The 25694-nt window shown below is 44.5% G+C and overlaps 1 protein-coding gene across 1 annotated transcript in view; it reads right to left on the bottom strand.

The window, feature by feature from the left end:
• Positions 1-8368: 8368 nt before the first annotated feature.
• The window catches only part of adamts18 (ADAM metallopeptidase with thrombospondin type 1 motif, 18), a gene marked incomplete at both ends in the record, with an annotated part of 42483 nt that continues 25157 nt past the window's right edge, over positions 8369-25694 (bottom strand). Inside the window, 10 exons of the mRNA XM_083665481.1 lie at positions 8369-8487; positions 8711-8918; positions 9720-9959; positions 11298-11492; positions 12735-12939; positions 17182-17308; positions 17698-17818; positions 22245-22489; positions 23753-23876; positions 24251-24381. Of these exons, the coding sequence (XP_083521607.1) occupies positions 8369-8487; positions 8711-8918; positions 9720-9959; positions 11298-11492; positions 12735-12939; positions 17182-17308; positions 17698-17818; positions 22245-22489; positions 23753-23876; positions 24251-24381 (1715 nt within the window). The remainder of the gene's footprint in view (positions 8488-8710; positions 8919-9719; positions 9960-11297; positions 11493-12734; positions 12940-17181; positions 17309-17697; positions 17819-22244; positions 22490-23752; positions 23877-24250; positions 24382-25694) is intronic.

Below are 25694 nucleotides of genomic sequence, written 5' to 3'. Positions count from 1 at the left end.
GTCATTTTTGTACCTGCATGTCTAACCAACTACAGGTAATGGTTTGTCATGGTAATACATATTTTGTGTACGAGATCATCAAATGTGATCACACTTATATAAATTGGACTGAGAAATGAGAGTTTCTGTTTTCATCCCCTTATGAAAATGATAAAAAATGCCCACAAATGACTGGAGAAGTTGCAGACATACATACAGTGCAGTACATCAGTGCCACTGCAGTTCTCCTCTCTCTCGTCTTGTCGGAGGCAGCGGGAATATATTGGCACAATAAAGTAACACTTCTCCGTCTTTACCGTTGTATCGGTTGAATAACTAATCTGTATCTCCTGCTGATTTCAAAACTCTAAACTCTAAATAGCTTCTTTTGGGGGGCCTTGGTGCCTCGCAATCACTCCACAACAGCATGCAGAAGTCATGTAATTAAGCTCCAGCATCCCCAGTGTAGCCGATCCAGGGAATGGGATTCTAATTCTCCACTAATTGAGGCCATCGCAGGGGGAGAGGCAAAGGTATCGCCTGCACTCCTTGAGGGTCGGCGGGCTGCTGAGAGAGAAGATTACAGGATAGCTGGCTCTCCACAGCACAGTCAGACCTGCCTCCTTCCCACTGACACACACACACACACACACACACACACACACACACACACACACACACACACACATTAACCCCCCGCCACCCCAAGGTCTAATTTTAAAACCTGAGCCCCCTCCCAAAAAAAACAACAATCCATCCATATTGGGTTATTACTGTAATAGAGAATGTTAATGATTGTTTTTTCTTTCTTTGTTTTCCTGTGAGGAGGAGGAGGAGAGGGAGCAGGTGGGCTTGATTGATCTGCTTCATTTGTGCAGATATCTATTGTAATTGTTACCGTTGTTGACAGCTGTTCCGTGCAATGGTAAAACGCTAGGGCACGGAGAAAGAGAGGGGAGAGAGAGAGAGAGAGCGAGAGCTGGAGGCGCCTGTCGATGCTATTCCTAATAAAAGAAGCCATTTGTAAATGTGATTTATTTATTCTGTAGTTATTAGAGGTGTGTATGCTGTATTTGCTTTGCGTTTTCTTGCGGAGCCGACGGGGGCCGCATTGGCAAGCCGCACATCAGGATTGCTATCTCAGTTCTTTCAGTGACAGTTGTTTTGTGTGTAATAATGACGGCGCTTTACGTGATGTGGCTGCAATACTTGGCCGCTTTCATGCTCACTTTACCAAAGGCAATGTGTAAAGAATAGACTGTGAGGCGCTGTTGCCGACCACCGTCACAGACGCGCATCTCTCTCTCTTTTTAGCCCCATTTCAGTGACAAATCTGACAGCTCTGAAGCCAACAGAGATCCAGGTAGTTTGGCTGCATGCTTCTGCTGTTGTCTCAGGAGTTGTCTTGAGTTATACCTGTCTATCACACGTCCGCATGAGAGATCCTCTGAGACTGCACATAAAAATAGCTCCCACTCAGAGTGCTGCAAAGCATCTCTGTCAATGTTTCTGAATGCAGTCTGACAAGGCAAGCGGGTTTCATGAATGCTATGCTCAGAAAATATGGCCTTGTTCTGTAGGCATACAAGACATTGTTTTGAGTGTGGAGGCTGTGAAAGGATAGGTACTGCTTATGAGAGAAAAAGGCTCATAATGTGCCCTGCACAAAATAGTGAGAAAGCTTGATCAATAGCCTCATACATCAACCTAGAAGACTGAAGAAGAAGATTCACAATGTGTGTTTCATTCCACAGTTGAGCATGCAATACATGTTGCCAACATGCGGTTGTCTTTGAAACTGTGTTTCTTGTGTAAGTGCTTTTGCTTGCTTGTCCTTGTTTGAAATACTGGCCCCCTTTGATTTATTGAGGTTTCTAACCTTGGCCAATTACATACAAATGCACTCTGTGTTTTTGCTCTGATGCCGGTGGAGAGCACCTTGGCGGTGCAAAACAACACTTTGTTGCTTTGTTAGCAAAATCTGTAATAGTTCTGACCTTGTGTGATTCTTTTTTTGTGTGCTAATATTTCCCCTTGATTATTTGGAATTCAGTTTTGCCCTTAGCGTGTGGGAAAGTGTTCCATTTACCACTGGCACACAAAAATGCTGCATTTTCCCTATTCATGGGGGTATCACTAGGGACAAGGATGGGCTCACTGATTTGGTTTGCAATTGACTCAAATGTATTAGGAATGCGTATCAGTGGAATCACACAATAGCAGTTGTACTATACAGATTCTTCTCAGAAGTAGGCCGACCATAAATAAAATATGACCTGCATGTCTAACCAACTACAGGTAATGGTTTGTCATGGTAATACATATTTTGTGGACGAGATCATCAAATGTGATCACACTTATATAAATTGGACTGAGAAATGAGAGTTTCTGTTTTCATCCCCTTATGAAAATGATGAAAATGCCCACAAATGACTGGAGAAGTTGCAGACATACATACAGACTCTTGTCGGAGGCAGCAGGAATATATTGGCAGTAGATAGTCTATGCAAAAGATTATTCAAATGCTGCCCATGACAGGTATATCAATGATATGGCACACAAGGTTTCACAGACGTGTGTCAGAAATGCCTTTGGTAACATTTGACATTTGAACTTTTTGATTCCCAGCTTGTCATAAAAGCTAGAATATTAATGATTTGCTTATCCAATATGAATATCAATTGTTCTTAAAACATTTATAGTTTATCTCTGTTTTATGTTTTCATAATTTGTGTAGACAATGCATGTTACCCCTGTTGAGGGCAATGGTTTTCTGACAAGGAGTGACGGGACTTTGTGTTAATAGTTTTTTGGCAAGCATTGCCCCCTGGTGGATGAACAAGTAATAACCCATAAATGTGCATTCAGGACAGAAGTCCTTCCTTCCTACCTCAACCCACTATTATTGTCTGTACATTTCAACTCTATCCTAACATAGGAACGACATGTACCTAACAGTCAGATTCCATGCTGTGACACTAAAACATCCAGTGCATGATTGTGAACGGCCTGTCTCTGACCTGTATTTGCCCAGAGAACAATGTATGGGAGGTGGTGGCAGCGCTGTAGGTGACCCTAGTGTTTGTATTACTATGTAAAACAAATTGATGTCCTCCAAAGCAATGCATCTCTGGGGAGGAAGGTGGGGCACTATCTTAAGAAAATGGATCTGCTCGCAACATTACATTGATTAATTCAAAGGTGTCAGAAGGAAGGTCTTCGGATTGCCTTTGGTCCTTAAGGTAATACATTATGACAATTTAAGAGTCATGCAATTCTGCTGTATGGCCTTGGAGCAAAGAGGGAAGAGAGAGAGAGAGAGAGAGAGAGCAAGATAATTTGTGTGTGTGAGAGGGAGAGAGAGGGGGGGGCATGGGAGAAAGAGAGAAATAGATTGAATAGAGTGTGAATAGGAAATAGAGTGTGAGAAAGAGTGTGTGTGTATGTGTGTGTGTGAGAGAGAGAGAGAGAGAGAGGGACAGGGACAGACTCCTTTGCTGTTACTTTGCCACTGTTTCCTGTGCTCAAGGTCAGAGCAGTGCTGGCTGCAGCTGGTGTCTACGGGGATGTGGATTGTAATCAATTCCAACATTTCAAGGGGAAAATGATGAGAACGAGTCGCTCAAAGGAAGATGGATGAGAGAACGCCGCCACAAACACACAGATCAATAATATTCATAACCCAAAGGACAAAAATAAATACAAGTTTTATTCTATGAGCCTCAATGGGAATGTGGAGGAACGTGACCATTAATTCCTTTTCCTTTTGGCAATTACGAAATTATTTAGAGCAGAGAGAAAATGAGGGGAACACAGAGAAATGTGCTGTTTGTGTATACAAACATAAAGGCATGCCTACGGACACATTTGGTTGATCAGTTGTATCAGTTACAAATGAGATTCAACTAAATGTTAGGAAGGGGTCACTGTGTATCCAGATGATATCACAGGAAAACACGTTTTCCTTGGTGCAGTGGTGCAACAATATAGTAATGTAACAACACAGACACACACATACAGTATCAGTTTTTTCGAAGATGTCAGCTATGCATGGATGGAAGAGTTAACAAGAATCTTCCTCTTAGATAAATATTACAGAACTGACTTAGCCTATATATGTGCTGACACTACCACCTTCAGCTGATGGCTGATACTGTATATAGCCTCGTCTGTGTGTGCTCTATGCAGTCAGCCACATGCTTTAATACCACTGGATTCCCCTTAGAGAGCAGTGAAGCGTAGGTGGCTCAACTAATCCACCTATCCCCCCCCCCCCCCCCCCCCCCCCCCAGGATAGTGTTTCAGACATGGGGGTTAATGCCACAAGTCAAACCCCAACAAAGTGTGTGTAGGGGGGGGTGGGGGGGGTGCGGGGTAGAATGGGAGAAGGAGTTCTAAATCAGTCAATGTGATGGAAACATAAAAGCAGGGGGAGGAGGGGGGGTGGGGTTTGAGGAGCTGTCAGTCCCTTTGAGGTGATAATCTGAGAGTTATTTTGCCGGTGACAAATGGGGCAATGGAAGCTGCCATCTTTACATTACAGAGAAAAGGCCAACTTCACCTGACAGCAACAAATTAGGCTTTTGCCCAGGCTCCAGCGCAATCACACACATCTAAACCCTTCTGACGCCTTAATCCTCCTAAAATAACCCCACTGTGAATATCAGACAGACTCCACATACAGCGTCTGAGAGATAGAGATAGAGAGAATATGTGTTGTCCTGTGTGCTTGCGCACGCACGTCTGTGTGTGTGTGTGTGTGTGTGTGTGTGTGTGTGTGTGTGTGTGTGTGTGTGCATTCTCAGTGAACTCTCTCTGACATGGTGCAGGTGATGGGAGAGGTGGCACTGAAATATGACAGTTCTCACTTCGGCTGAGGTCTGCCCTTAGTCTGAGCTCTGGGAGAAATAGAGAGATCACTCTCACACAGAAAGCAGGCGCTCACGGACAGAGCTCTGTAAAAATGTGATTAGAGGGACTGTCAGAAGTAAAGAACACTCCAAAGGTTCACTGCACAGGGAGGAGTGCACAAATGACTGAGTTGTAGAGTAGAGTGTCTGGCTGTAGGGTTGTAGAGTGCGGAGGGTGAGAGTTACAACTCTGCCTTAGAGTTGGTCAGATGTCAACTGGTGTTTCACTCCCTTAAAAGAGCATATTGTAGGAAGAGCTCATGAAGGAAAGACAATGAAGGGGGGAAAAGGAAGGAAACCATACTTTAGTCTTTCAGCTTTCAACAAAACCGACAAACATAAGCAAACCCATGTTCATGTTGACAGAGCATAATGAGAACATTGAGTACCATAATGTTTGGTTCCAAAGTCCCCCTAAAAGGTTTCACCGTCTTGAGTGTATTTCTTGAACTGGAGTGCATAATGACAAAAAGAATAATTTCATTGTACTATGTAACAGTGACAGGTGGTGTGTATATAAGTTAGTGTTGTTTGGTAGGTTGTGTGTTCAAAGGGGATAGCAGGAGGCAGGTAGTCACGGCTGGTTGAAACACAGGGGAGTCGTTCCACACTGTAAATAAAAAAAAGCAATTATGCACAGGTCCGGGTTGAGCTATAAATCCTATTAAGAAACTGAGAGAAGAATACCCCTCCCCCCACCACCACCATCATCGGTACCCTTAAATCTGCAGCCAAATGGCTGCCTTGAGTCCTGATCCACTCTTGTTCATAATTCAACTTGTCATGGCTCCCTCTCAGTGGGGTAGTAAGCGTGCAGTCAGTGTGGAAATGATGGGGAGATTCCCGCCGCCTTGATTCATGTTTGATTGAGAGAGACGTGTTGATTAAAGCACAATCATCTCACCCGTGGTGTGTGTGTGTGTGTGTGTGTGTGTGTGTGTGTGTGTGTGTGTGTGTGTATGTGTATGTGTGCGCGCGTGTGCGAGAGAGAGAGTATAGGCATCAGCAGCAGAAGACAGAGGTGGAAGGGGGGATACATCTTGACAATAGCTTTATTATAAAACTTTTGAGAAAAAAACATATTAAATATTACACTGATCATGCGCTATAATACAAGTAGTATATAATAGCTCATCTCCCCGACCAATAATGTTCTGTTATCTCAGATCCAATGACATGGTAAATAAATTACACTTTTCCTGTCTTTACCAAGGGTGACAAGACAATACAGAATAAAATAAATGTACAGGACATTATGAAGATGAAGAAGAGAAATAATAAAAGGCATATGTAGACACAAAAACCTAAATATTACTCCAACTCCCATGGTACTGACAGCTGTCTCCTCAGTCAGACCAGACCAGAGCCTAGCCCAGGCCAGCCCAGCCCAGCCCGGCATTGTTACTACTCAGAAATGCCACTTCACACTCATATGGCAGAGGGCACTATGACAAGCTAAGAGCAGAGCTCTCTATCTGCAATCTCTCACATTTCATTCATACTTGACTGAAGTCTTCCTTCCCTCCCATGTCGCCCAGACAGAGGAAGAGTGTAGGGCTTTGTACAATCTTTTCAGCAGTTATGTAGAAAACTGATAAGTTCTCTCTCTCTCTCTCTCTAACTTCCCAACTAGGGGCTGTATTTTCAGCCGGTGCAAAACGGATGCAAGTTCAAATGCAGGCGTATTAACAATTTGTGGTACCCGTTAAAATAGACCACTCGATCTGTCTCTCTGTATGAGGCCCAGTCAGAGACACATCATTAGGGTTGAGGGGTGGAGGAGGCGTGAGAGCAACACCCTACACTCTAGCCAGTCTCTTCCTGTCTCTCTCCCTGGCGTGAGGACATACGACTATGGAAGTGTGTCACCCCCCGGTGTCTAGTCCTAGTGGCTTTAGTGCATAATGGGACTGACTGGAATGTGACGAGGTATTCCATATAGCAATGACTGATACTTAACATAAGGTGGGGGTCATAGGTTCGGGGATGGAGGGTGGGGAGGTGGGGGTTGCTGACATTTTCCAAACAAACCCGAGCTGAGCTGGGCCGCTGTGAGAGATCAGGGGTAGGTAGAGTAAACTGTCTGAAGTATGCAGACCCCCCCCCGGCTAACAGTCTGATCCCATAGTAACATGCTCTGTGGATAATTAGCAATCCTGAAGAAGAAGAAAAGAGCAAGTTGACACAACCCCAACACCACCCCCTCCCACCCACCTCCATAACACTGGTGCCTCCAACTCTCTCCCACCATCTCACACCACATCTCCCACCTGGCTATACAAGGGGGTTACACATCTCCAACAGCCCGCTCTCCCCATCTACCCCTAACCTCACAACCTCTTTAACTAGCCTGCAGGCATTGATTTTCATTAATAAGTGGAAGTGGATGAGAGATCCTCTGTGGGTTGCTGAGCGCTAGTTAATGATTTGGCATTGTAAATCTCCTCCACATTAGCTGACCTGGGTTCAGTGCTGCCTACCGGCCAGACAGACAGAGAAAGGAGGATGCTCCCTCATAATGGATGATGGATGGGGGTAAGAAATAACACATTGTCATAGCTAACAGTCATAATTGCACCCGGGAAATATTCACAAGACATTTGGAGCATACTGTATACACTACAATGAGGAAATAGAAAAAAACACACATTTTACAATATGAGCAAACAAAAATAGTTTTTTTTTTCATACACAGATAGGCATGTATGCACAACGTTGATATGTATGGAATGCACACGTGGAATGCACAATTTCCGCATAACACAATAAAGCACCGATAATGAAACATGGAAGACAGAGGAACCACGTAGGATAAGTGCATATGGGAGTTGTAATCGACTTTAAATGTATTTTAAAGTTTTACACTTACAGTACATACAACAGAACCAAAAGAGTCTGTTGCGATATTGTGATATACGTATATAACCGGGACATGTAAAACATTTGTTACACATAGATAACAAAGCCAGCTGTACATCTGACAAATGCAAAATCATACAAAAGCTGTAATAATTTAAAAAGTAGTCTGAAACCAGGTTCCTTTTGATGTACAAAATACTGTATATGAGAGCTCAAATACAAATATTCTTCAAGCTCGCTTGATGGCTTGGAGTTGGATGTTGATATCAGAAGACAAACATATATTTACATATACGTATGTTGTGTATGTGTGTTGTTACTGTACTTCCAGTTAAGAGACAATGATGCTTTGGCAGATGAGCATAAAAGTTTGTACCCACATTGCCTTCTTTAGTACAAATTCACCAGAAATATAGAGATTATTGTCTTCTGTTTGTCTAATCGCTGTTAGTCAAGTACTTCAGGAGAAAAAAAAAGTCGGCGCCCCTCAAGTCTCTTGTGCATTATGGCCCGAATCTACTTCGAACCACGGCGTCCTTAGAGGTGTAGCCCACTTATGTACTGTAATTTCCCTCAGGAACATGCAGCCAGGGGCTCATGGGAAATTGAGTCCTCTAGCCTTATTGCTTTTTGCCTGAGCAGGACTTGCAGCACTGCTGTCCGTAGAACTTGTGGTTGCACACACCATGCTGGGGGACCAGGTGACACCAGCTGAAGAAGTCCACACAGGACTGGTCATCTGATGGAGAGAGGATTCAGGGGAATATTGTTAAGACATAAACTCAAACATACAGTAAACAGAAAGAACTTTATTATAGTGTATATTTTCTAGTAGAAGCATTCCTGTTGATCTGAGGATTGGAATTTAATGATTCAATTCAATGATCCAATCCTCACAATTGCTCCATGTTTCCCCTCGGATAGGCTAGGTCAATCAGGAACTGCAGATGAGTTTAGTTTACCTTTGATAGTTGAACCAGGACCAGGACCGGGACCAGGACCAGCAGCTGGAGGTGGGGCAGGGACAGGTGCAGGTGCAGGGCAGAATTGGGTGTTGCAGGCACGGGAGGTGACAGGTCTCTGATGGGGTAAGCATCCAGAGGCAGGACGTCCCTGACGTAGACACTGGATAGAACGGCTCTGCACCCCTCCCCCACAGGACACAGAACACTGAGGAAGGCAAATGGTGGGGAAGAGGGGGGCGAGAGGGAGTACGATAGACCGAGAGAGAAGTGGGAGAGAGAGAGATTGAAGATAAAACACATCAAGAATACACACACCATCTCCTTAGCCTCAAGCCTTGTCAAGGGGGAAAGACAGACAGTCTACATGCATAGCAACATCACAGAGCCCTGATCAAGGGTAGTCAGATGTCAAATGCTAAGAGGTTGCCTTCATAGACATATACATTATGCATACACATGAATACCACCCCCATTTAGCTAAACAACAGAGAGAGGACAAATGGTACACTAAACTGAATCCACATCCATTCAAACATATATATATATATATATATATATATATGCCATATCCCTGTTGTGTGTGAGAGGACCATATTGTATGTCAAATACTTTCAAATACACTTGATTTAGTTTGCCTGGTATGCTAGAAGCAATGACATCCCAAAAGTGCAAAAAACTCCAAGCTTAACCAAGCACACCTCAAATAGCTTCAAGTAGTTGACATACAGTATTGGTCCTCAAAAGGTAATGCTGCACTGCATTGCAGAGTATTAACTAAATATAAAGAAATTAGTAATATTTTCTTCACTACTGTCAAAATCATGTAATTGCACGTTCAGGGACAAAGGATTGCTTATGAACTTGGTGCAACACAGCACTGTAGTGTCACCTTATAGCAAGATTTATATTTTTATTTTTTACATTTTGAAGACCTATACTGTATGCATTAGCTCCAGGTGTGTAAGTGAGAGGACAGAGGGTAGTAGTAGGTGGAGGGTGGTCCTACCTGCTGCCAGGGGGAGGAGTACCAGCCTAAGACTACTGCGCTGGCCGTCCTGCCTGGGGGTGCGGGGGGGTGAAGGTCAGGGCATGGCCCCCTGTTGCAGGATTGATGGAGGTCCACTGAGGGTTTGGGCAGGTTCCTGCACCTCCTCATGGGGAACTCCACGTACTCCATCCCTTGAGAGTCCCTCTCCCCACAACGTAGCTCTCTCCTCCATACACCAGACCCACAGGACGTAGAACACTGCAGGAAGGGGTACAGAAGACGTCATTAGGCCTGATTCCAATTGGATCCCTAGCCCCTAATCCCTTAGTCTCTAACCATCTGTATCAGGTACAGTACTGTAATGCGGTACATCTGAAAAGAATGAATCAAGCTTTCGAGAAGCACAAGAAGGGAGTAAAACATCTTCCAGAAAGAGTCTTCTAGAGACAGATCACGAGTTTGGGTAGGTGGAGTTCAGAATGAAATGGAGGAATCAGAGGAGGAGGCTCAGAGGAATAATTTGGATTTCCTGGGCGTGCACATCCCTCCTGTCTATAGGACACAGATGCCAATAGCTGAGCAGACGGTTAGCCGGGAGCATATGTTATTTGTGGGAGGCAACACATCTGACTTGGGAGATCACTACTCCTTAGATTCTTAGAAAAAGCTTGTCCCTGTGGGTGCCTTTGAAGAACTATTTGATGCCATGAAGCTGCACAGAGAGGGTTCCACATGGCACCAAAGAGGGTTTTTCAAAGGCTTCTCCAACAGGGAGAAGGCCTTAGAACACTTTATGGTTCGAGGTAGTAGCGTAAGAGTGTAGAGTAGACACTTGTGTAGATCTTAAAGGATTGGATAGGTACAGTATAATCAAGATGGCGAGACTGCCAGCTAGCTTATCAGAGCGCAAGGTAAAGCTACAACTATATTGCTTATACCTTCTTATTATACCAGATCTCAACAAATGCATAGGAGGTAGAGGCTATGCTAGGGGTTGATTTGGGATTCAGGGTTGGGAGAGGAAAGTATTGTGTGACAAGAAAATCTAGGAACATTAAGAGTCCCTCAGAGGAAAAAAACAGCTCAACTTGTCCCTTGGGGAGCGAGCATCACAAGGTCACCCTGCATCTATTTCCATGGCAACGGCACTCAAGTGCTAAACGAACAAAACCATTGTCTGTTGTAGTCATAGATTTGGTATTCAAATATATGACTGTTTGTTCTGATGTATTGTTGTTCTGGTGAGGATACACAGCATTAGTATTGAGTGCGTGCGTGCGTGCATGCGTGCGTGAGTGCATGTCACAAATGCTTTTCTGTCTTGATAGCTTCATGTCTATGGTCTAAGCCTACTCTGATCTTTGAATTTCTTTCTTAAACCATGGGTGTGTACGAGGTTATAGTAAGTACAGTATATGACCAGGTCTCCTTGAAAAAAATCAATGGTAGCATGGAAATGTTGTGTCAAGCTTGGTTAGCATTTTTTTGAAAAGGAACTAAAACAACTGAATCACAAAAGAAGTGTCAAGTCAAGTGTGAGTGTGTGTGCTTGTACCAAGCTGTGTTTGCGAGCTGTGGGTGTGTTTGCGTCCCTACCTCGCCCCATGGGGTCGTGACCCACTGCAGCCGGTCATTCTTGGGACAGCGCCGCATGACACAGGTCTCCTGCCCCTTGAGTCTGTGGTGTGGCTTACACATGCTGTCTGGCACTACCACTGCTTTGGCACCTGGGTCTGTGCTCCTGCAGAACACGCTACGCTTCCTCATGCCACGCCCACATGTCTTGGAACACTGCAAGAAGCCAAAGAGAAGTAGGGAGTAAACTTAGTGTGAACTCAGGAGGGACAATCTACAGTAAGTGTGTGTGTGTGTGTGTGTGTGTGTGTATGTGTGTGTGTGTGCGTGTAACACGCTAAGTACTCCCTAGTGAAGGATGCAGCCAATAAGAGGCAGTAAAGTGCAGTCCATCTCATGCTGCCCTGGGTCAAAATAGTAGGTGAAATACTTTAAAATACTTAATGTGCACTTGTTTTGATTCTTGACTTACTGGATGTGCAGGCTTTGCACTTTTGAGATTATTCCACTGGTTCTATTGTACCAGGCAACTGAATCAAGCACAATTGAAGTATTTGATAGTATTTCACAAATCACACTGTAGTTAGGTATGTAAAGTTATGTTAAAGATATGAAAAGACCTTGAATTTAAGTAGTTCAATGTAATGCACATACTGTAGACCCTTAATTAAGGAGAAATGTTCTTCCAAGTATCTGTAGTAGCAGTGACAGACAGGCCTTTACAGTGAGATAGAAAGAGCAGGTGTAGATCCTTGTCACCACTGACTAAGATAGATGACACTGTCAAATTCCATGACTATGTATCACAGCCTCTATCAACATGGCCATAGCAGGCATTCTGAAAAAAATCGATTTAGAGCATTTCGATTTTGTGACATTTTTATCTGAGTGTTTTCAGACATTCATGAATTCATTACTGTCTCTGTACTATTTTAAGGCCAGTGATCTTGCATTTAACCATTTGTCCAGCAGAGGGCAGAGGAGTGTTTTCCTTACCATCTGGCCACCATAGATGTTTGCATAATTTCACTGGAAGGTAATATATCAAAATGCCTCTTCCTTCATGAGACATTAGATTAATATTGTTTAATGTTTTTACTTTCGCCATATACAAGTATATCTATAGTGCCTAAGATTAAAGTACATGATGCCAGTTTCCCAAATGTCAGTGCTTTGGCGAAAGCTTTCTCCTATAACCTGCCCAGGTATGTGAGATGAAGGTATATGGATGTTTACATACATGAGTGTGCGTATCCACAGGGACTACAGATGAAAATGTGCCTGCTGGCTAAATCTGGACATTTACATATAGTTTTTTTGATTATTGTGAATTAGCCCTGTCACACAAATTGGATAAAATAAGTATAGTGAAGTCCATAATAGTGTGTCTGTACATGAATGTGTGTCTGCCAGAAATGTGTTTTCTGCTAGGAGTGTGTGCCAAGTTGTGTGACCCACCTGTGACCAGGCTCCAGTGCTCCACTCGGGTGGGCATGCCTGAGTGTGGCAGGGCTGCACCTGGGCAGGGGCGATGACAGGGCACAAAGAGTGGACCACCACCTCATCCCTCTGGTAGGTGACCTTACGCATGCAGCGAAAATGACGCGTCTGCTGCCCTCCCCCACAGGAACGACTGCAGGGACCCCACTCTCCAGTCGTCCAGCTTTGGAGAGAAATGGAGAGAAGTGAGTCACACAGTGTATCATTGTTAACAAGAACTCCTTGAAAGAAATACTTACGTTTTAAAATAGCCTCAGTGTAGAATAAAGTAGTGATGTGATAAGAGGTATGATCTGCACTGCACACACACACACACACACACACACACACACACACGCACACACACATACACACTCCACTCTGCACAGTCAGCAAGAACCTTCTCAGTAATCGGATGATCCAGCTGTATACTTTGATCTCCTAACCTCTGTCATCAGCATGTCAGCCACATGAAAGAGATGCCTAATCAAGGCTAGGAACCACAGATTTCCTAAATCTGTATGATTTATTTTGGGTCTAAATACACCCACCACCATCTCAGGATGGACATATATGTACACACACACACCACACACACATGCATGCACGCACACACACACACACACACACACACACACTCTGCACATCTGCACATGTCTCTAATAGCAACATCTGACAAAGCACACTCAGAATCTAAACATAACACAGACAAGGCTTCAGTAGGTTTCCAGTGCACTGCTCCCACCACACAGTACGTGACCAACATGAACTAATTAGCACACACACACACACACAGACACACAGACACACACACATACACACACACACAGACACACACAGACACACAGACACACGCACACACACACACACACACACACACACACACACACACCTAATCAGATTGCCATATCTCATCTTCATCTAAACCCCAAACCTCCCCTACGCCCAAACTCTCTTCTCCTCTGCCCTGGTCTGGTCTGGTCTAGAGGAGGGGCAGGACTCTGTCTACACGCTCAGCCTCTTCACTAGATGTGGCATTCTGGTATCTCTGAATCATTCTTAGCCTCTGATGAAAGCAGCCTTTTAAAATAGAGCCTGTGTCTTGGCATTTGGGCACAGGGAGATTACTGCAAATGACTGCTCTGACAACCGCACAGTCAGACAGACGGACAACCGACTAGCCAGAGTTTTGAGACTCTGGTGCCGCCCAACCACTCCCACTGCCCTTCTTTCCAACCTGCAGTGCAAAAAGAGGCTTTCATTTCCCTTCAAACCGATGGACAAATGAGGGAGAAGGCTAAACTGCAATTTGGAGATGAGAAACACGACCCGTCTAGAAGCAAAGCACCGGTTTGGATTTCTCCTGTTTTTTTTTCTTTCACTGCCATATAAATAACAGTATGTCATTGGAAGAGAGACTGAACTAGCTACTGTGCTTCACTGCAAACCAATGTTGGCTTGGCTGTAATTTGGATTTCTGGAATCTTCCAATAACTCGCATATTTCCAGCCATGCACTTAAAAAGACAATTTTTTTAGGGGGTATTGAGAAACTTTGGATGTCCTCACATTCCCAGTAGTGGTTGAATTTAGGTGCCATAATGTTCAACCTGAACAGTACTGCAACGGGACTTAAAATAGAAAGCCATTAGTGAAAAGCTCTAATTCAGAGATGTCTATACAGATATTCTGGGAAAAGTGATTCTCATGCAAACATTTGCTAATCTAATCAGCAGTGCAATAACTTGCATAGCATCCAACAGCACCTCAGATTAAAACTTAAAGTTAGATTCTAGCCACTAGTCTAAAGAGCTGCATCTCTGAGCTGGTCCTGTAGTAGCCAGTGAAAGAGAGACAGAGACTGAGAGAGCAGCATCACTGCAAAACTCTTTAAGGCATTAACATTTATCTTTCCGGTGACATTCTGGGCTGGCAGATAGAGTTGGCTGCTACCGGGTCTGCTGGCATTTGATCTTACCGCACAGAAGCCTGTGACAGGCAAGTGTGCTACCTCTGACCAGGGCTGGGGGTATAGGGCTATGGCTGGGGGTATGGGGATGTGGATGGGGATGGGGATGGGGCTAGTGCCGAGGCTGGGGCTGAGGCTAAGGCTAAGGCTGGAGGACTGGGGCTGGGGCTGGGGCTAAGGCTGGGGCTGGGACTGAGGCTAAAGCTAGAGGACTATGGCTGTGGCTGCAGATGGAAGACTGAGGCTGGGAAGACTTGGGAAGTTGAGGCTGAGTATTCAGAGGATGTGCTGGGGCTGGAGATGGAAGACTGAGGCCGTGGATTCCTGGCTGGCTAGACTGATCGGGCCCCCTGGGGATTCCGAATCTCTCTTCATAGTAAAACATGGACAAACCTGTCAGCACTGCAAGATATTTGCTTCAAAGATAAGCAAGGGTCTTTCTTACCCCTCACCCCCTCCCTCTCTTTCCTGTTTTTGGAAGCATGCCCATAAATTTTTGGGAGCATTTGTAAAGGCCTCTATTTTTTTCCTTGCCTTACTTTTCTTTTTTAACATTCATAGATCCAAACACTTAATCAGTTGAGAAACAGGGGGCAAACTATTCCAGGATTCTGTTCGGCTACCAATGATAGAGAACTCTTTTCTTGACTTTATGTTGGTAATGTCATTCACCTGGTCGACACTGGGAGAAGGTCATTAGTAATCTGGCCATTTCAACCTTTATCTCCCTAAATAAGAGATATAGTATGACCCAGATTCCTGGGAAGAAAATCCCTCACAAATGGTGGGAACCTCTAAAAAAAAAAAGGTTTGACTGTGTTACTTTGGCTAGGTTTTTAAGCCTCACAGACGGGGTAGCACACTTATAGTGCAAGACAGTAGCACCCATGATGGAGCTGCCTGTGGAAATGGCAGAAGCAACATTCCATAGATAAAGTCAGCTTTTGTTCAGCCTCTGAGCTATATTACCCGAGTGCTTGTTTCCCGGACCCAGATAAAGGCTAGTTCTAGATTTCGAAATGATGTTCTTTCAATGACACACTGTTATCTGACAATTTGTCAAGATTTGGATGGGGGGAGACCAATCTGTATATTATTATTTTTTTACTTACAGTACTTACTGACAGTCACATGGTCCTGTTTTCCCCATACCCCCACATACACAGAGGATGCCACACACGCACACACACACACACACACACACACACACACACACACACACACACACACACACGCTTTCACTCAGACATACTGTACTGTTAAGGCGTGGGACTTCAGACAGCAGACAACAACAAGGAAAAGATGACAGGCAGGCGGCTGAGGAAAAGAGAGAGGTTTGTCATCTCTTTGTCAGAGTGCCTGGGCCTCTCAGAGCCTCCATTGCCTTCACAGGGCTGTCCCTTTGAAGCGGGAGACTCGTAAATCAATCTATCCCATAGGGACCTGGATGGATGGCCACAGGGGCAGAGCTCAATGTGAGGTACATCCAACATCCAGATGATCCAGTGTGTTTCCACTGTCAAGTCAAATGCTCGGTGACTGACACAAATGTTACCCCCCACATTTTGGTTGATCACAACGGTGATCAACCAAAATGTCTGGATTCATGGTGACCATTTTAAGTGTGTGGAAATGATCTAACTGGCCTGTCATGGCAGTTATGGCTTGCATGAGGCCTTATGATGTTCCATTCATAATGTTATTATGTCTTTCTAGGTGGCAAACTAACTCAAAATGGCTGATAATAAGTCATGATCACGTCACCATGGTATGGAGCCGCATATGCTTATCACAAGTCTTATAATGCCTCATAGAGATACAACTCAATCTATCTCTATGCAATGCCTTATTACCACATCATAATGCATTACTGTATACCTATCTTAAGTATAGTTGACTATTAGTCTAATCAGTGCGAGCGGCAGACAGCTTTCAGACAGGCAGGCATTGTGAGAGGAGAGGAGAGAGAGAGCGAGTGGGGTGGCTCTCCTCTCGTCTGGGCCAAGGAGCTGTGGCTTTGAGCAGGGAGCCAGGGCTGAGGAATACCAGGCCTGGGCCTGGGCCTAGCCCTGTCTGGAGGGCATGCTAATCCTGTTTGGTTTGGGACACGGAGGCAGAGGAGGAGACTAGAGGGGAGGCTGAGTGGTTCCTGCCCACAGCAAAGAGACCACACCAGCATCCCCAGACTGAGCCGCCACAGCAGAGAGAGTCCAGAGAGAGAGAGAGAGAGAGAGACCAGAGCGAGAGAGACCAGAGACAGACCAGAGAGAGAGAGAGAGAGACCAGAGATAGAGGAGAGACAGAGACCAGAGGGAGGCCAGAGAGAGAGAGGGAGAAAGAGAGAGAGAGAGAGAGAATGTAACAACAGCACAGGAGCATGGCTCAGGGCTGGGGTATGTGTGTGTGTGTGTGTGGCCATGGATTTTTGACACACAAACACACACGCATTCAGACTTACAAAGCTGGGCAGGGCTGTGTGTTGCATAGGTGAGACCCCAGCACTGGTCGGGTCTGAAGGTTGCATAGAGTTGAGTTTACTTGGGTCCGCTGGTCTTGCAAACAGATGGCTTTTGTTGAGATCCGACCTGAGAGAGAGATAGAAAGAGAGAAAGTTGTCAGTTTTCTATAGCCACTGAAAAGGTTGTACAAAGCCTGTCTAGGCACCACGGGAGGGCAGGAAGACTTCAGTCAAGTATGACTGAAACCATGACAGAACCGAGTGCAGATCCAGATCTCTGCTCTTATCTTGTCATAGTGCCGTCTGTCTGCTGTTGCGTACCCCATTGGGACTGAATGAATAGAGGAAGTGGGCCACTGATCTAGACACACATGTAAAACATCCACACACACACAAATACACACACACACACAGATGCAGACAGACACACGCACATGCACACACACACACACACACACACACACACACACAGTCTCTCTCTTGGTCATCCATCAGCCTGCATTGGACTGGGCTCACCTCCAGCACATGGGGCTGAGCAGTCAGAGCGTACCATCCCCCAGGTGTAGTTGGGCTTCCTCTCGCTGCGGGGCAAGGTGTACTCCCACACCACACCCGGGTTCTTCCCCTGCAGCAGGATCTGAGGAACAGGGAGGAATGGTATGACAGTCAAGTTGTGTGTTGGATCGATCTCAGCACCTCTACCAGTGTGGTTCAGACCTTTTTCAAAATAGTGTGTGAAATTTCCAAAATGCTTGAAGTGTGCATGTGCATTTAGTTCACTTAATTCATGGGGCGAGTGTTGCACTTGGCAAATCTAATCATGTGCACCTAATTCGTTTTTCAAATAATATTTTGGTTTGGTGTGGTTAGAAGCCATTCTCCTCCATCTCAGAATAGACATGTCTAGGGCTACACTGTCCCATGCAACAACACATTGAAAAGTAATCTGTGATCACCCGGGAAAACAAAAACAAGTGCTGGACAGAGGCAGGAGACTAGGGACCACAAGAATTCACACCAACTGGCAGACACCAATGGCATATCGACAATGGCTATGGTGTGTGGTGTGGTGTGGTGTGTGTGTGTGTGTGTGTGTGTGTGTGTGTGTGTGTGTGTGTGTGTTTATATAAGGGCTTCAGTGAGAGGTGGGTGGCCATTGTAAGGGTCTGATAGACACAGCTTTGTGATTGAACCGAAAAGGAAACACAAGTGACCGCTTGGCAGGCCTAGATCTTGGGTCACGGAGCACAGGCTGGGGTTGCCACTAATGGAGTGGAAAAACCCTCTCAAAATGAATACCCGGCTTTGTTCGCTTTAGACTTGGCCCAAACTGGCAACCGTACTTTTCAGGGTCACATTCAAAACTGCCAAAATGAGGGGTTTGTTGACAGTGCAGCACAGCTAGTAACAACGAATGCACAGATATGGGCATGAATTCAAAATGAGAAGTTATTAACTTATTTCTAAGTCATTCTGTCTCTTATCAAACTCTTACTTTCTTCTCAAATCTCTAGTTTGTGCATGTCAATCGTTTACAAAGTAAATAGACCGAACATGCTGTAATTTACAGTGATTTACAGTATTGTACCCTGTCTACTTCCGTAGAGGTTCATAGTTTTTACCACACCAGTGTGCTAAGAGCCTCAGCCCTCAGAGAGAAATGTGGTGTATCCCTATTGTAGTCACAATAGACAGAGTGAATGTGTATTACATATGGAGAAGACATCTGCTAGGCCAGATTAAGTGGTCAGCATAAAGATAAACTGTGCTGTGATCAGATTAGACGACTGAAAGGTACAGTATCTTATTACACTGTATATCTATCCCAAGGGCATGGTCAGTGATATGAACATTTATGTGCATCTAGATTTTGAAATGTAACCTTAAAAAAGGTTAGCAAAGCATGACACATAGGCTCATGTTCTATCTTGTTCAGGGCCCAAGCACACCATCAAATTGCTTTAGTGTGTGCGTGCGTGCGTGCGTGCGTGCGTGCGTGCGTGCGTGCGTGCGTGCGTGCATGCGTTTGTGTGACAGCAACAGTTATGTCTGCTGCTTTAGGCAATATCATCATTGAGATAAGGTAATAAATCCATAACACAGAACACTACGTTGTCCAAGGGGTATATTCATATCACTCTTCCACTCATCAAGTAAAGGGGGAAAGGATGATGAATTACACTGTGGCAGACATGGTTACAAATCTCCCAGCATCACCTGCTGCCTGTACCCACAATTCTGTGCTCTGGACTGGCGTGACCCCACCGAACACTACCACAAAAATGTCAATTCCGGAAATAATCCCTATCCGGTTTCCAGCAAGACCCCTAGAGCTCACCATATGTTATGTCTCGTTTCTCTCTCCCTCTCTCCCTCTCTCTCTTTACCTCTCTTCCCTCTCTCTCTCTATTATTCTCTAACTGATTACCCAGACCGTGTCAAAGTTTACCCTCGCACTCTTCCACATTTGTTTTTTTTAAATTGTTTCTAGCTGAGTCAGTCCACTTGGAGCGATCAGTGGTTATTCCTCAGTTTTCCAGGATTCAACAAAATCCTTTCTCTTCTGTTGCCTTTTTAATTTGGAACATGTTTAAGACTCCCTGCCCTGACCCAAGCTTCTGAGATCTATAAAGTTCAATTGCAGCATTCTTAATCTTTTAATCTCCCCCCCCCCCCCCCCTCTCTCTCTCTCTCTCTCTCTCTCTCTCTCTCTCTCTCTCTTCTTTTTGTAATTACAGAGCATACTTAAAGAGATTAATGCCATCTCATCTGCAGATCAGCGACCGGCCACTGCTGACCCTCCTTGTGACACATGATTCTAAGGCAACATTGGAGTGGCAATGTCGGTGCAACATGCACACTCTTAACACATTAAGAATGTAGCTTTTTAAAAGACAGTATAAATATGTGGGATGTAAAACAATCACTTCAGATTCATTAACAGATGTTACTAAGGCATTATAAGAAGGCCATATGTGCTTACATATATATATGTGTATATATATATATATATATATATATATATATATATATATATATATATATATATATATGCAATAATATATTGTATCTGTGTTACCCCATATTATTACCACATATTTCTATATTCTAAATATATGTCAAGATGGCCAAATCTTTCCCTGCTAAAATGACTAAAAGGCATTCCAGAATCTTCACTATGGCATTTCTTGTGTATTTATAGGCTATCGTCCCTGTTTCAACTTCGCTTTTCAGTTCACTGGTAGCCGGAAGGCTCTGTTGAAACTAGCTTTTACTTGATTTTCACCATGGCTGTGGTTGGATTGCAAACATAACTCTCCAAATTCACCTGGTTTCCCCATCTGTTTCCGAGACAGTTCTAAAAAGGTATAAACATTTTTTTAAAAATTAAAAAAAACTCTGTTTACTGTTTACATAGCTATGGTTTACTTTATTAGGAATACCTGTACACATTCTCATGGTGGAGGTGGTGTCATGGTGTGGGGAATGTTTTCTTGACACACTTTGGGCCTGTTAATACTAATCAAACATTGCTTGAATGCCACAGCCTATTTGAGTATTGTTGCTGACCATGTGCATCCCTTCATGGCCACAATTTACCCATCTTCTAATGGCTACTTCCAGCATGATAATGCACCATGTCACAAAGCAAAAGTCGTCTCAAACTGGTTTCATGAACATGACAATGAGTTCAGTGTTCTTCAGTGGCCTTCCCAGTCACCAGATCTGAATCCAATAGAACACCTTTGGGATGTGGTAGAACGGGAGATTCACAGCTTGAAAGTGCACCTGAAAAATCTGCAGGAATTGCATGATGCAATCATGTCATCCTGGACCAGAATCTCAAAGGATTGTTTCCAACATCTTGTGGAATCAATGCTACAAAGAAGTGAGGCTGTTTTGAGAGCAAAGGGAGGCCCTACCCAGTATTAGTATAGTGTTCCTAATTAAGTGTTTGGTGAGTGTATATAGAATATATGCCATGTAGCTGATGCTTTTATCCAAAGTGACTTACAGTACAGTGAGTGCATACACATTTTGTATATATCCCAGCGGGACCATATAGAAATTCTACAAACAGCCTTGAGAGTCACTTATCAATAGCATTTGCTTTTAATCGACTATCTGAGCAAAATGTTTATTTCTATTCTTCTTCTTTTCCAACCTCACTTGCAGTGATTTGTGACAAGCGATGACTAGCCAGAGCTTCAACACTTTGGTTTTTGGGAGACACAAGTAATAAACATTCTGAGATGTGCATCTAATTTAAATTAGGATTCTCCATTTGGAGGCTTAATCTGGGTCTGGGAAACAAACCCATATGTCTATATCCTTAAAGGCATATTTTAAATGGAGCCTAATTTATATTAGAGAATACTGTAGTGTATTACAGTAGGACATACCAGAGGACCTGTAGAGAATAAAGACAGGGACAAGCCTGTGAACAAGTGAGGTGTACATTTTTATATGGATGATGAACATGACGGCATGATAGTCCATTTAACCTAATTGACCACTTCTCTCTCTCTCTCTCTCTCTCTCTCTCTCTCTCTCTCACACACACACTCTCTGTCGACCCCTGCTTTGAGGCGCTCGACACCTCTCCCTGCCACTCTGTTAAAGTTAAAACCGCTGGTCTGGTTTCAGATAAACCCACGCGGTATGTGCAGAATTATATATTTTTTTCAACACAAAGTGCACAGATCTGGAAGTTCAAAGCGGCACGGCGAGCTGTTTGAACCTCCAAACCTCTCGATTATGGAGATGAAAGCCCCCCGACAGCATCGGAACCAGGACAAATTAATCCTGAACAGTAGCGTTACTCCCATCTGCTCTACCCATTCGCTGTTGTTGTCGTCGGGGGGGTTTTTCTTCTTTTCTTTTTTTTTTTCTCCTGCCTACCCCGGCGGACCCAACCAGCACCCCCAGGCCTTGTGTTTTCATCTGAGCGAACGCCCCGGCCCGGAGCTCTTGCCAGGACCCTGTCACGGCTAATTCTCTAACGGACATCAGGGCAAACGGGGAAGGGGGGTGGGGAGGAGGGACGGATGGGGCGAGCTTACTTCAAAGACCAGGGTCTCATTAGTGGGACCGGCCGCATACAGGCTCTCTGGGCGGTTGAAAGAGCGCTGATAGTCAAACACCGTTCCACCGAAGTGGAACTTTCCAGGCCAGTCCACTGTCCAGTCCCCTGTCAGGTAGTACTTCCTCTTCAGGGTGCGCGCTGCCAGGTAGCTGGTGGAGATCTCCATTTCCTGAACTCGGATGCTGCGCGCCCCCACCGGTATGGTGACCATGGGGTAGTACTCTGGAAAAGGGAGAGAGAGCTAATTTACCCTCTGAAGTCGTCTCAACAAATTAGGCTTACTGTCTCGCACACTGAACTGAAACACACTCTGTCTTTTATGATCATTATAAAACTGATCTTTGAAATCCAGGATTTTTTATCACTGTAATCTTGTAGTTCATTGTAAAAACCAGGAAAGGTTTTCAGCTGGATGGTGTAGTGACAGTCTACTTTATGCTTCAGTAATCTGCTTTTGGTCTTGATGAGAACCCTCCCCAACTGCAAGGCAGAATAAATACGGAAATATACATGGGATGGGATGATCTGTTGCCTTTTTGGGCTTATAACATACAGGTTGTGTTTAGTAAATCCACTGTAATGAGTATTTCCATAAGTTTGATTATTTTTCAAAATCTTCAACTCTAATAAAACAGCTCTCTGACGCTCTGCAACATATGACTTCCTTCGGCATGCTGCCACATACATCCATGTATAACACACACACACACACACACACACACACACACACACACACACACACAGCCTGTGGTCTGGAAAAGTTGCTTGTACAGTATGAGTACAGTTTTGTGGAGGAAGGGCCTGTCTCCCCTACAGTGGCATCTGCTAGAGAATTCACCCTGTCATGTTCAGTTATCTCTGCTCCTGTAAAGCCGCGCCAGAACTGCCCCATTCTACCAAAGAGCTTCCAGCAGGGTCTTCTGTCTGAGCAGCACGACAACAGGAGGGTCCAACCCTTTTGTGCCTGGCCCCGGGCCCTCACCCGTCTCTCTCTTTCTGTCTATCCTTTTCTCTCTCTCTCTCTATTTCTCTCTCAGGTCGGATCTCAACAAAAGCCATCTGTTTGCAAGACCAGCGGACCCAAGTAAACTCAACTCTATGCAACCCTCAGACTCGACCAGTGCTGGGCTCTCACCTATGCAACACAGCCCTGCCCAGCTTAGTAAGTTTGAATGCATGTGTGTGTGTGTTTGCTGTGTATTCTATCTCTCTCTCTCTTTCTCCCCTGCCTCCCTCTCTCTCTCCTCTTTCTCTCTCCTCTCTCTCTCTCTGTCTCTCTCTCTGTCTCTCTCTTTCACACACACACACACACACACACACACACACACACACACACACACACACACACACACTAATAATTGATAGCCCTACTTGGTGAGCCTCAGAGGTAAGCAATGTCATTTTACTACACATCTCCCACAGAATTCTGAATTCCCTGCCCCAGTACAGTGACCAGTCACCAGCCAGTCTTCCCATTTGCCATACCATTAGCCCGATGCTGGAGGGTGTATTGGCCCTTGTAGAACTTGCATGTAGAGTTGTCCCCTTTACATACTCCACAAGCATCCAGAGTGGCCTTGGAGCCCAACATCTGGTCACAACCCACCGGCTGTAGAAGGGGAACAAAGGAACTTTATAACACTTTATGAGGCTATTTAACTTCATAAGAGGTGTACTTATCAATATTATGTATCATTACCAGTGTATACTGAAATGTTAAGGCTACTGTTCATACTGAAGCTATCATTTCCCATTTTCTAAAAGTAGAAAAAGGAAAGTAACTTCAAATAATCGTGCTCTGCATATCATAGACATTGATGTCTATTGGATTAATTCTAGATGCATTGGTGCTACAATATCAATGCTTTATATGGCGTTATACGCCTTTCACTTTGTAAAATGTGTTTCAAGTAAAGTGTTAGCATGTCATACTGATACTGTATGTTTACCTGTTTTTTTTTAGTCAACAAATCTGTACTGTACCTCACATGCTCCGTCAATGCACACATCCCCTTTGTGATCTGAGCAGGAGGTCCCATCCTTGACTTTGCTGGACATGGCGAAAAAGAAATCAAAGTCCTCAGCGATGCAGTACAGCTTGCAGATGTCCTCGTCTACAAGGGACACGAAGAAGATGCAACATGTGCTGTTGTACAAGAGGTATGTGTTGTTCATGTGAAGTAAATTCCATTGAGAGTGTGTATCCAATAGCCTCTGTCTCTGCCCGTCAGTAACGTGCTCTATGTTATAATGTAGGCCAGAGCACTGGCACATAGCACAGCCAAATATTATAGCCAATTGTTAATATACGTCTGTTATAAAGAGAATAATCTGTGTTCAACAGTGTTAACGTTGTATGTCCACTGCAAAGCTGGTTGTACAGTGATTAAGTCACTTGATACTCTGGGGTACAGTACTGACACTCTGGGGTACATGAGAGACCTGACAAGCTGTTACAAATGGGCCCATAAAACAGGGAATGCACAAGGGCAGGATCTCTACAGATTTCACACAGAGCTCAAGACATGGGCCAAAAAATGTCTAGTATGGACTATATTATGCTACAGTATGCAACACAGACATATGCAGCCTGTGTCCCATTTCTCTACCCTTTTCCTCAAGTATGCACTTGTGCACTTTCCAACATGGATGGGTATGGATTGGTATAAGAGTCCATGCTAAGACCAATCCTATGCTTTGAAGTCAACATGGACCCTGAAAACAACAGGATCTGGTGCTTATAGCCCAGTTACCCAGGGGTAAGTGCCTTTACCTTCGGGGACCTCGGCTTGTCCTCAGAAAGTGTGCCAAGGCCAGACACCCTATGATGACACTGGGGGGCTCAAGTGAGCCTCTGGGACTGTCCCTCCACAAAGACATCATTTGAATACTAAAAAGCCTTTATGGGCACAATTCAACACAGACCATCCCAACACAGGACACATAAAATAAAACCCCAAAAGTCAAGACAAGAAGAGTGAAGAGAAAGAGAGAGAGAGAGAGAGAGAGAGAGAGAGAGAGAGAGAGAGAGAGAGAGAGAGAGAGAGAGAGAGAGAAAGAGAGAGAGAGAGAGAGAGAGAGAGAGAGAGACGTGTGGAACCTCTCTACAATCAGCCTTTGATAAGCGGAGGTGAATGTTGGCCTCAGGCCCCCAGGAGGCTTCTCAGGATCTGCTCCCTGCATCGCCATTAATCAGCATCTTTCAGAGTAGTGGGGTGACAGCCAAAACTCTCTCTCTGTCTGTCTGTCTCTCTCTCTAACTCTCTCCTTTCTTCCCCTTCCTTTCTCTAAATCTCTATTGTACACACTCTCTCACACACACACACACACACACACACACACACACACACACACACACACACACACACAGAGGTAAAAACCCACCCTGAGGGCTTCCTCTATAATCTATTCCTTCTCCCTGAGTGAG

This window comes from Argentina silus (assembly GCF_951799395.1).
Source record: "Argentina silus genome assembly, chromosome: 2".
In the NCBI taxonomy this organism is placed as follows: Eukaryota; Metazoa; Chordata; class Actinopteri; order Argentiniformes; family Argentinidae; genus Argentina; species Argentina silus.
The sequence above is the reverse complement of the archived record's forward strand: the minus strand, read 5'-3'. Positions and strand labels throughout refer to the sequence as shown.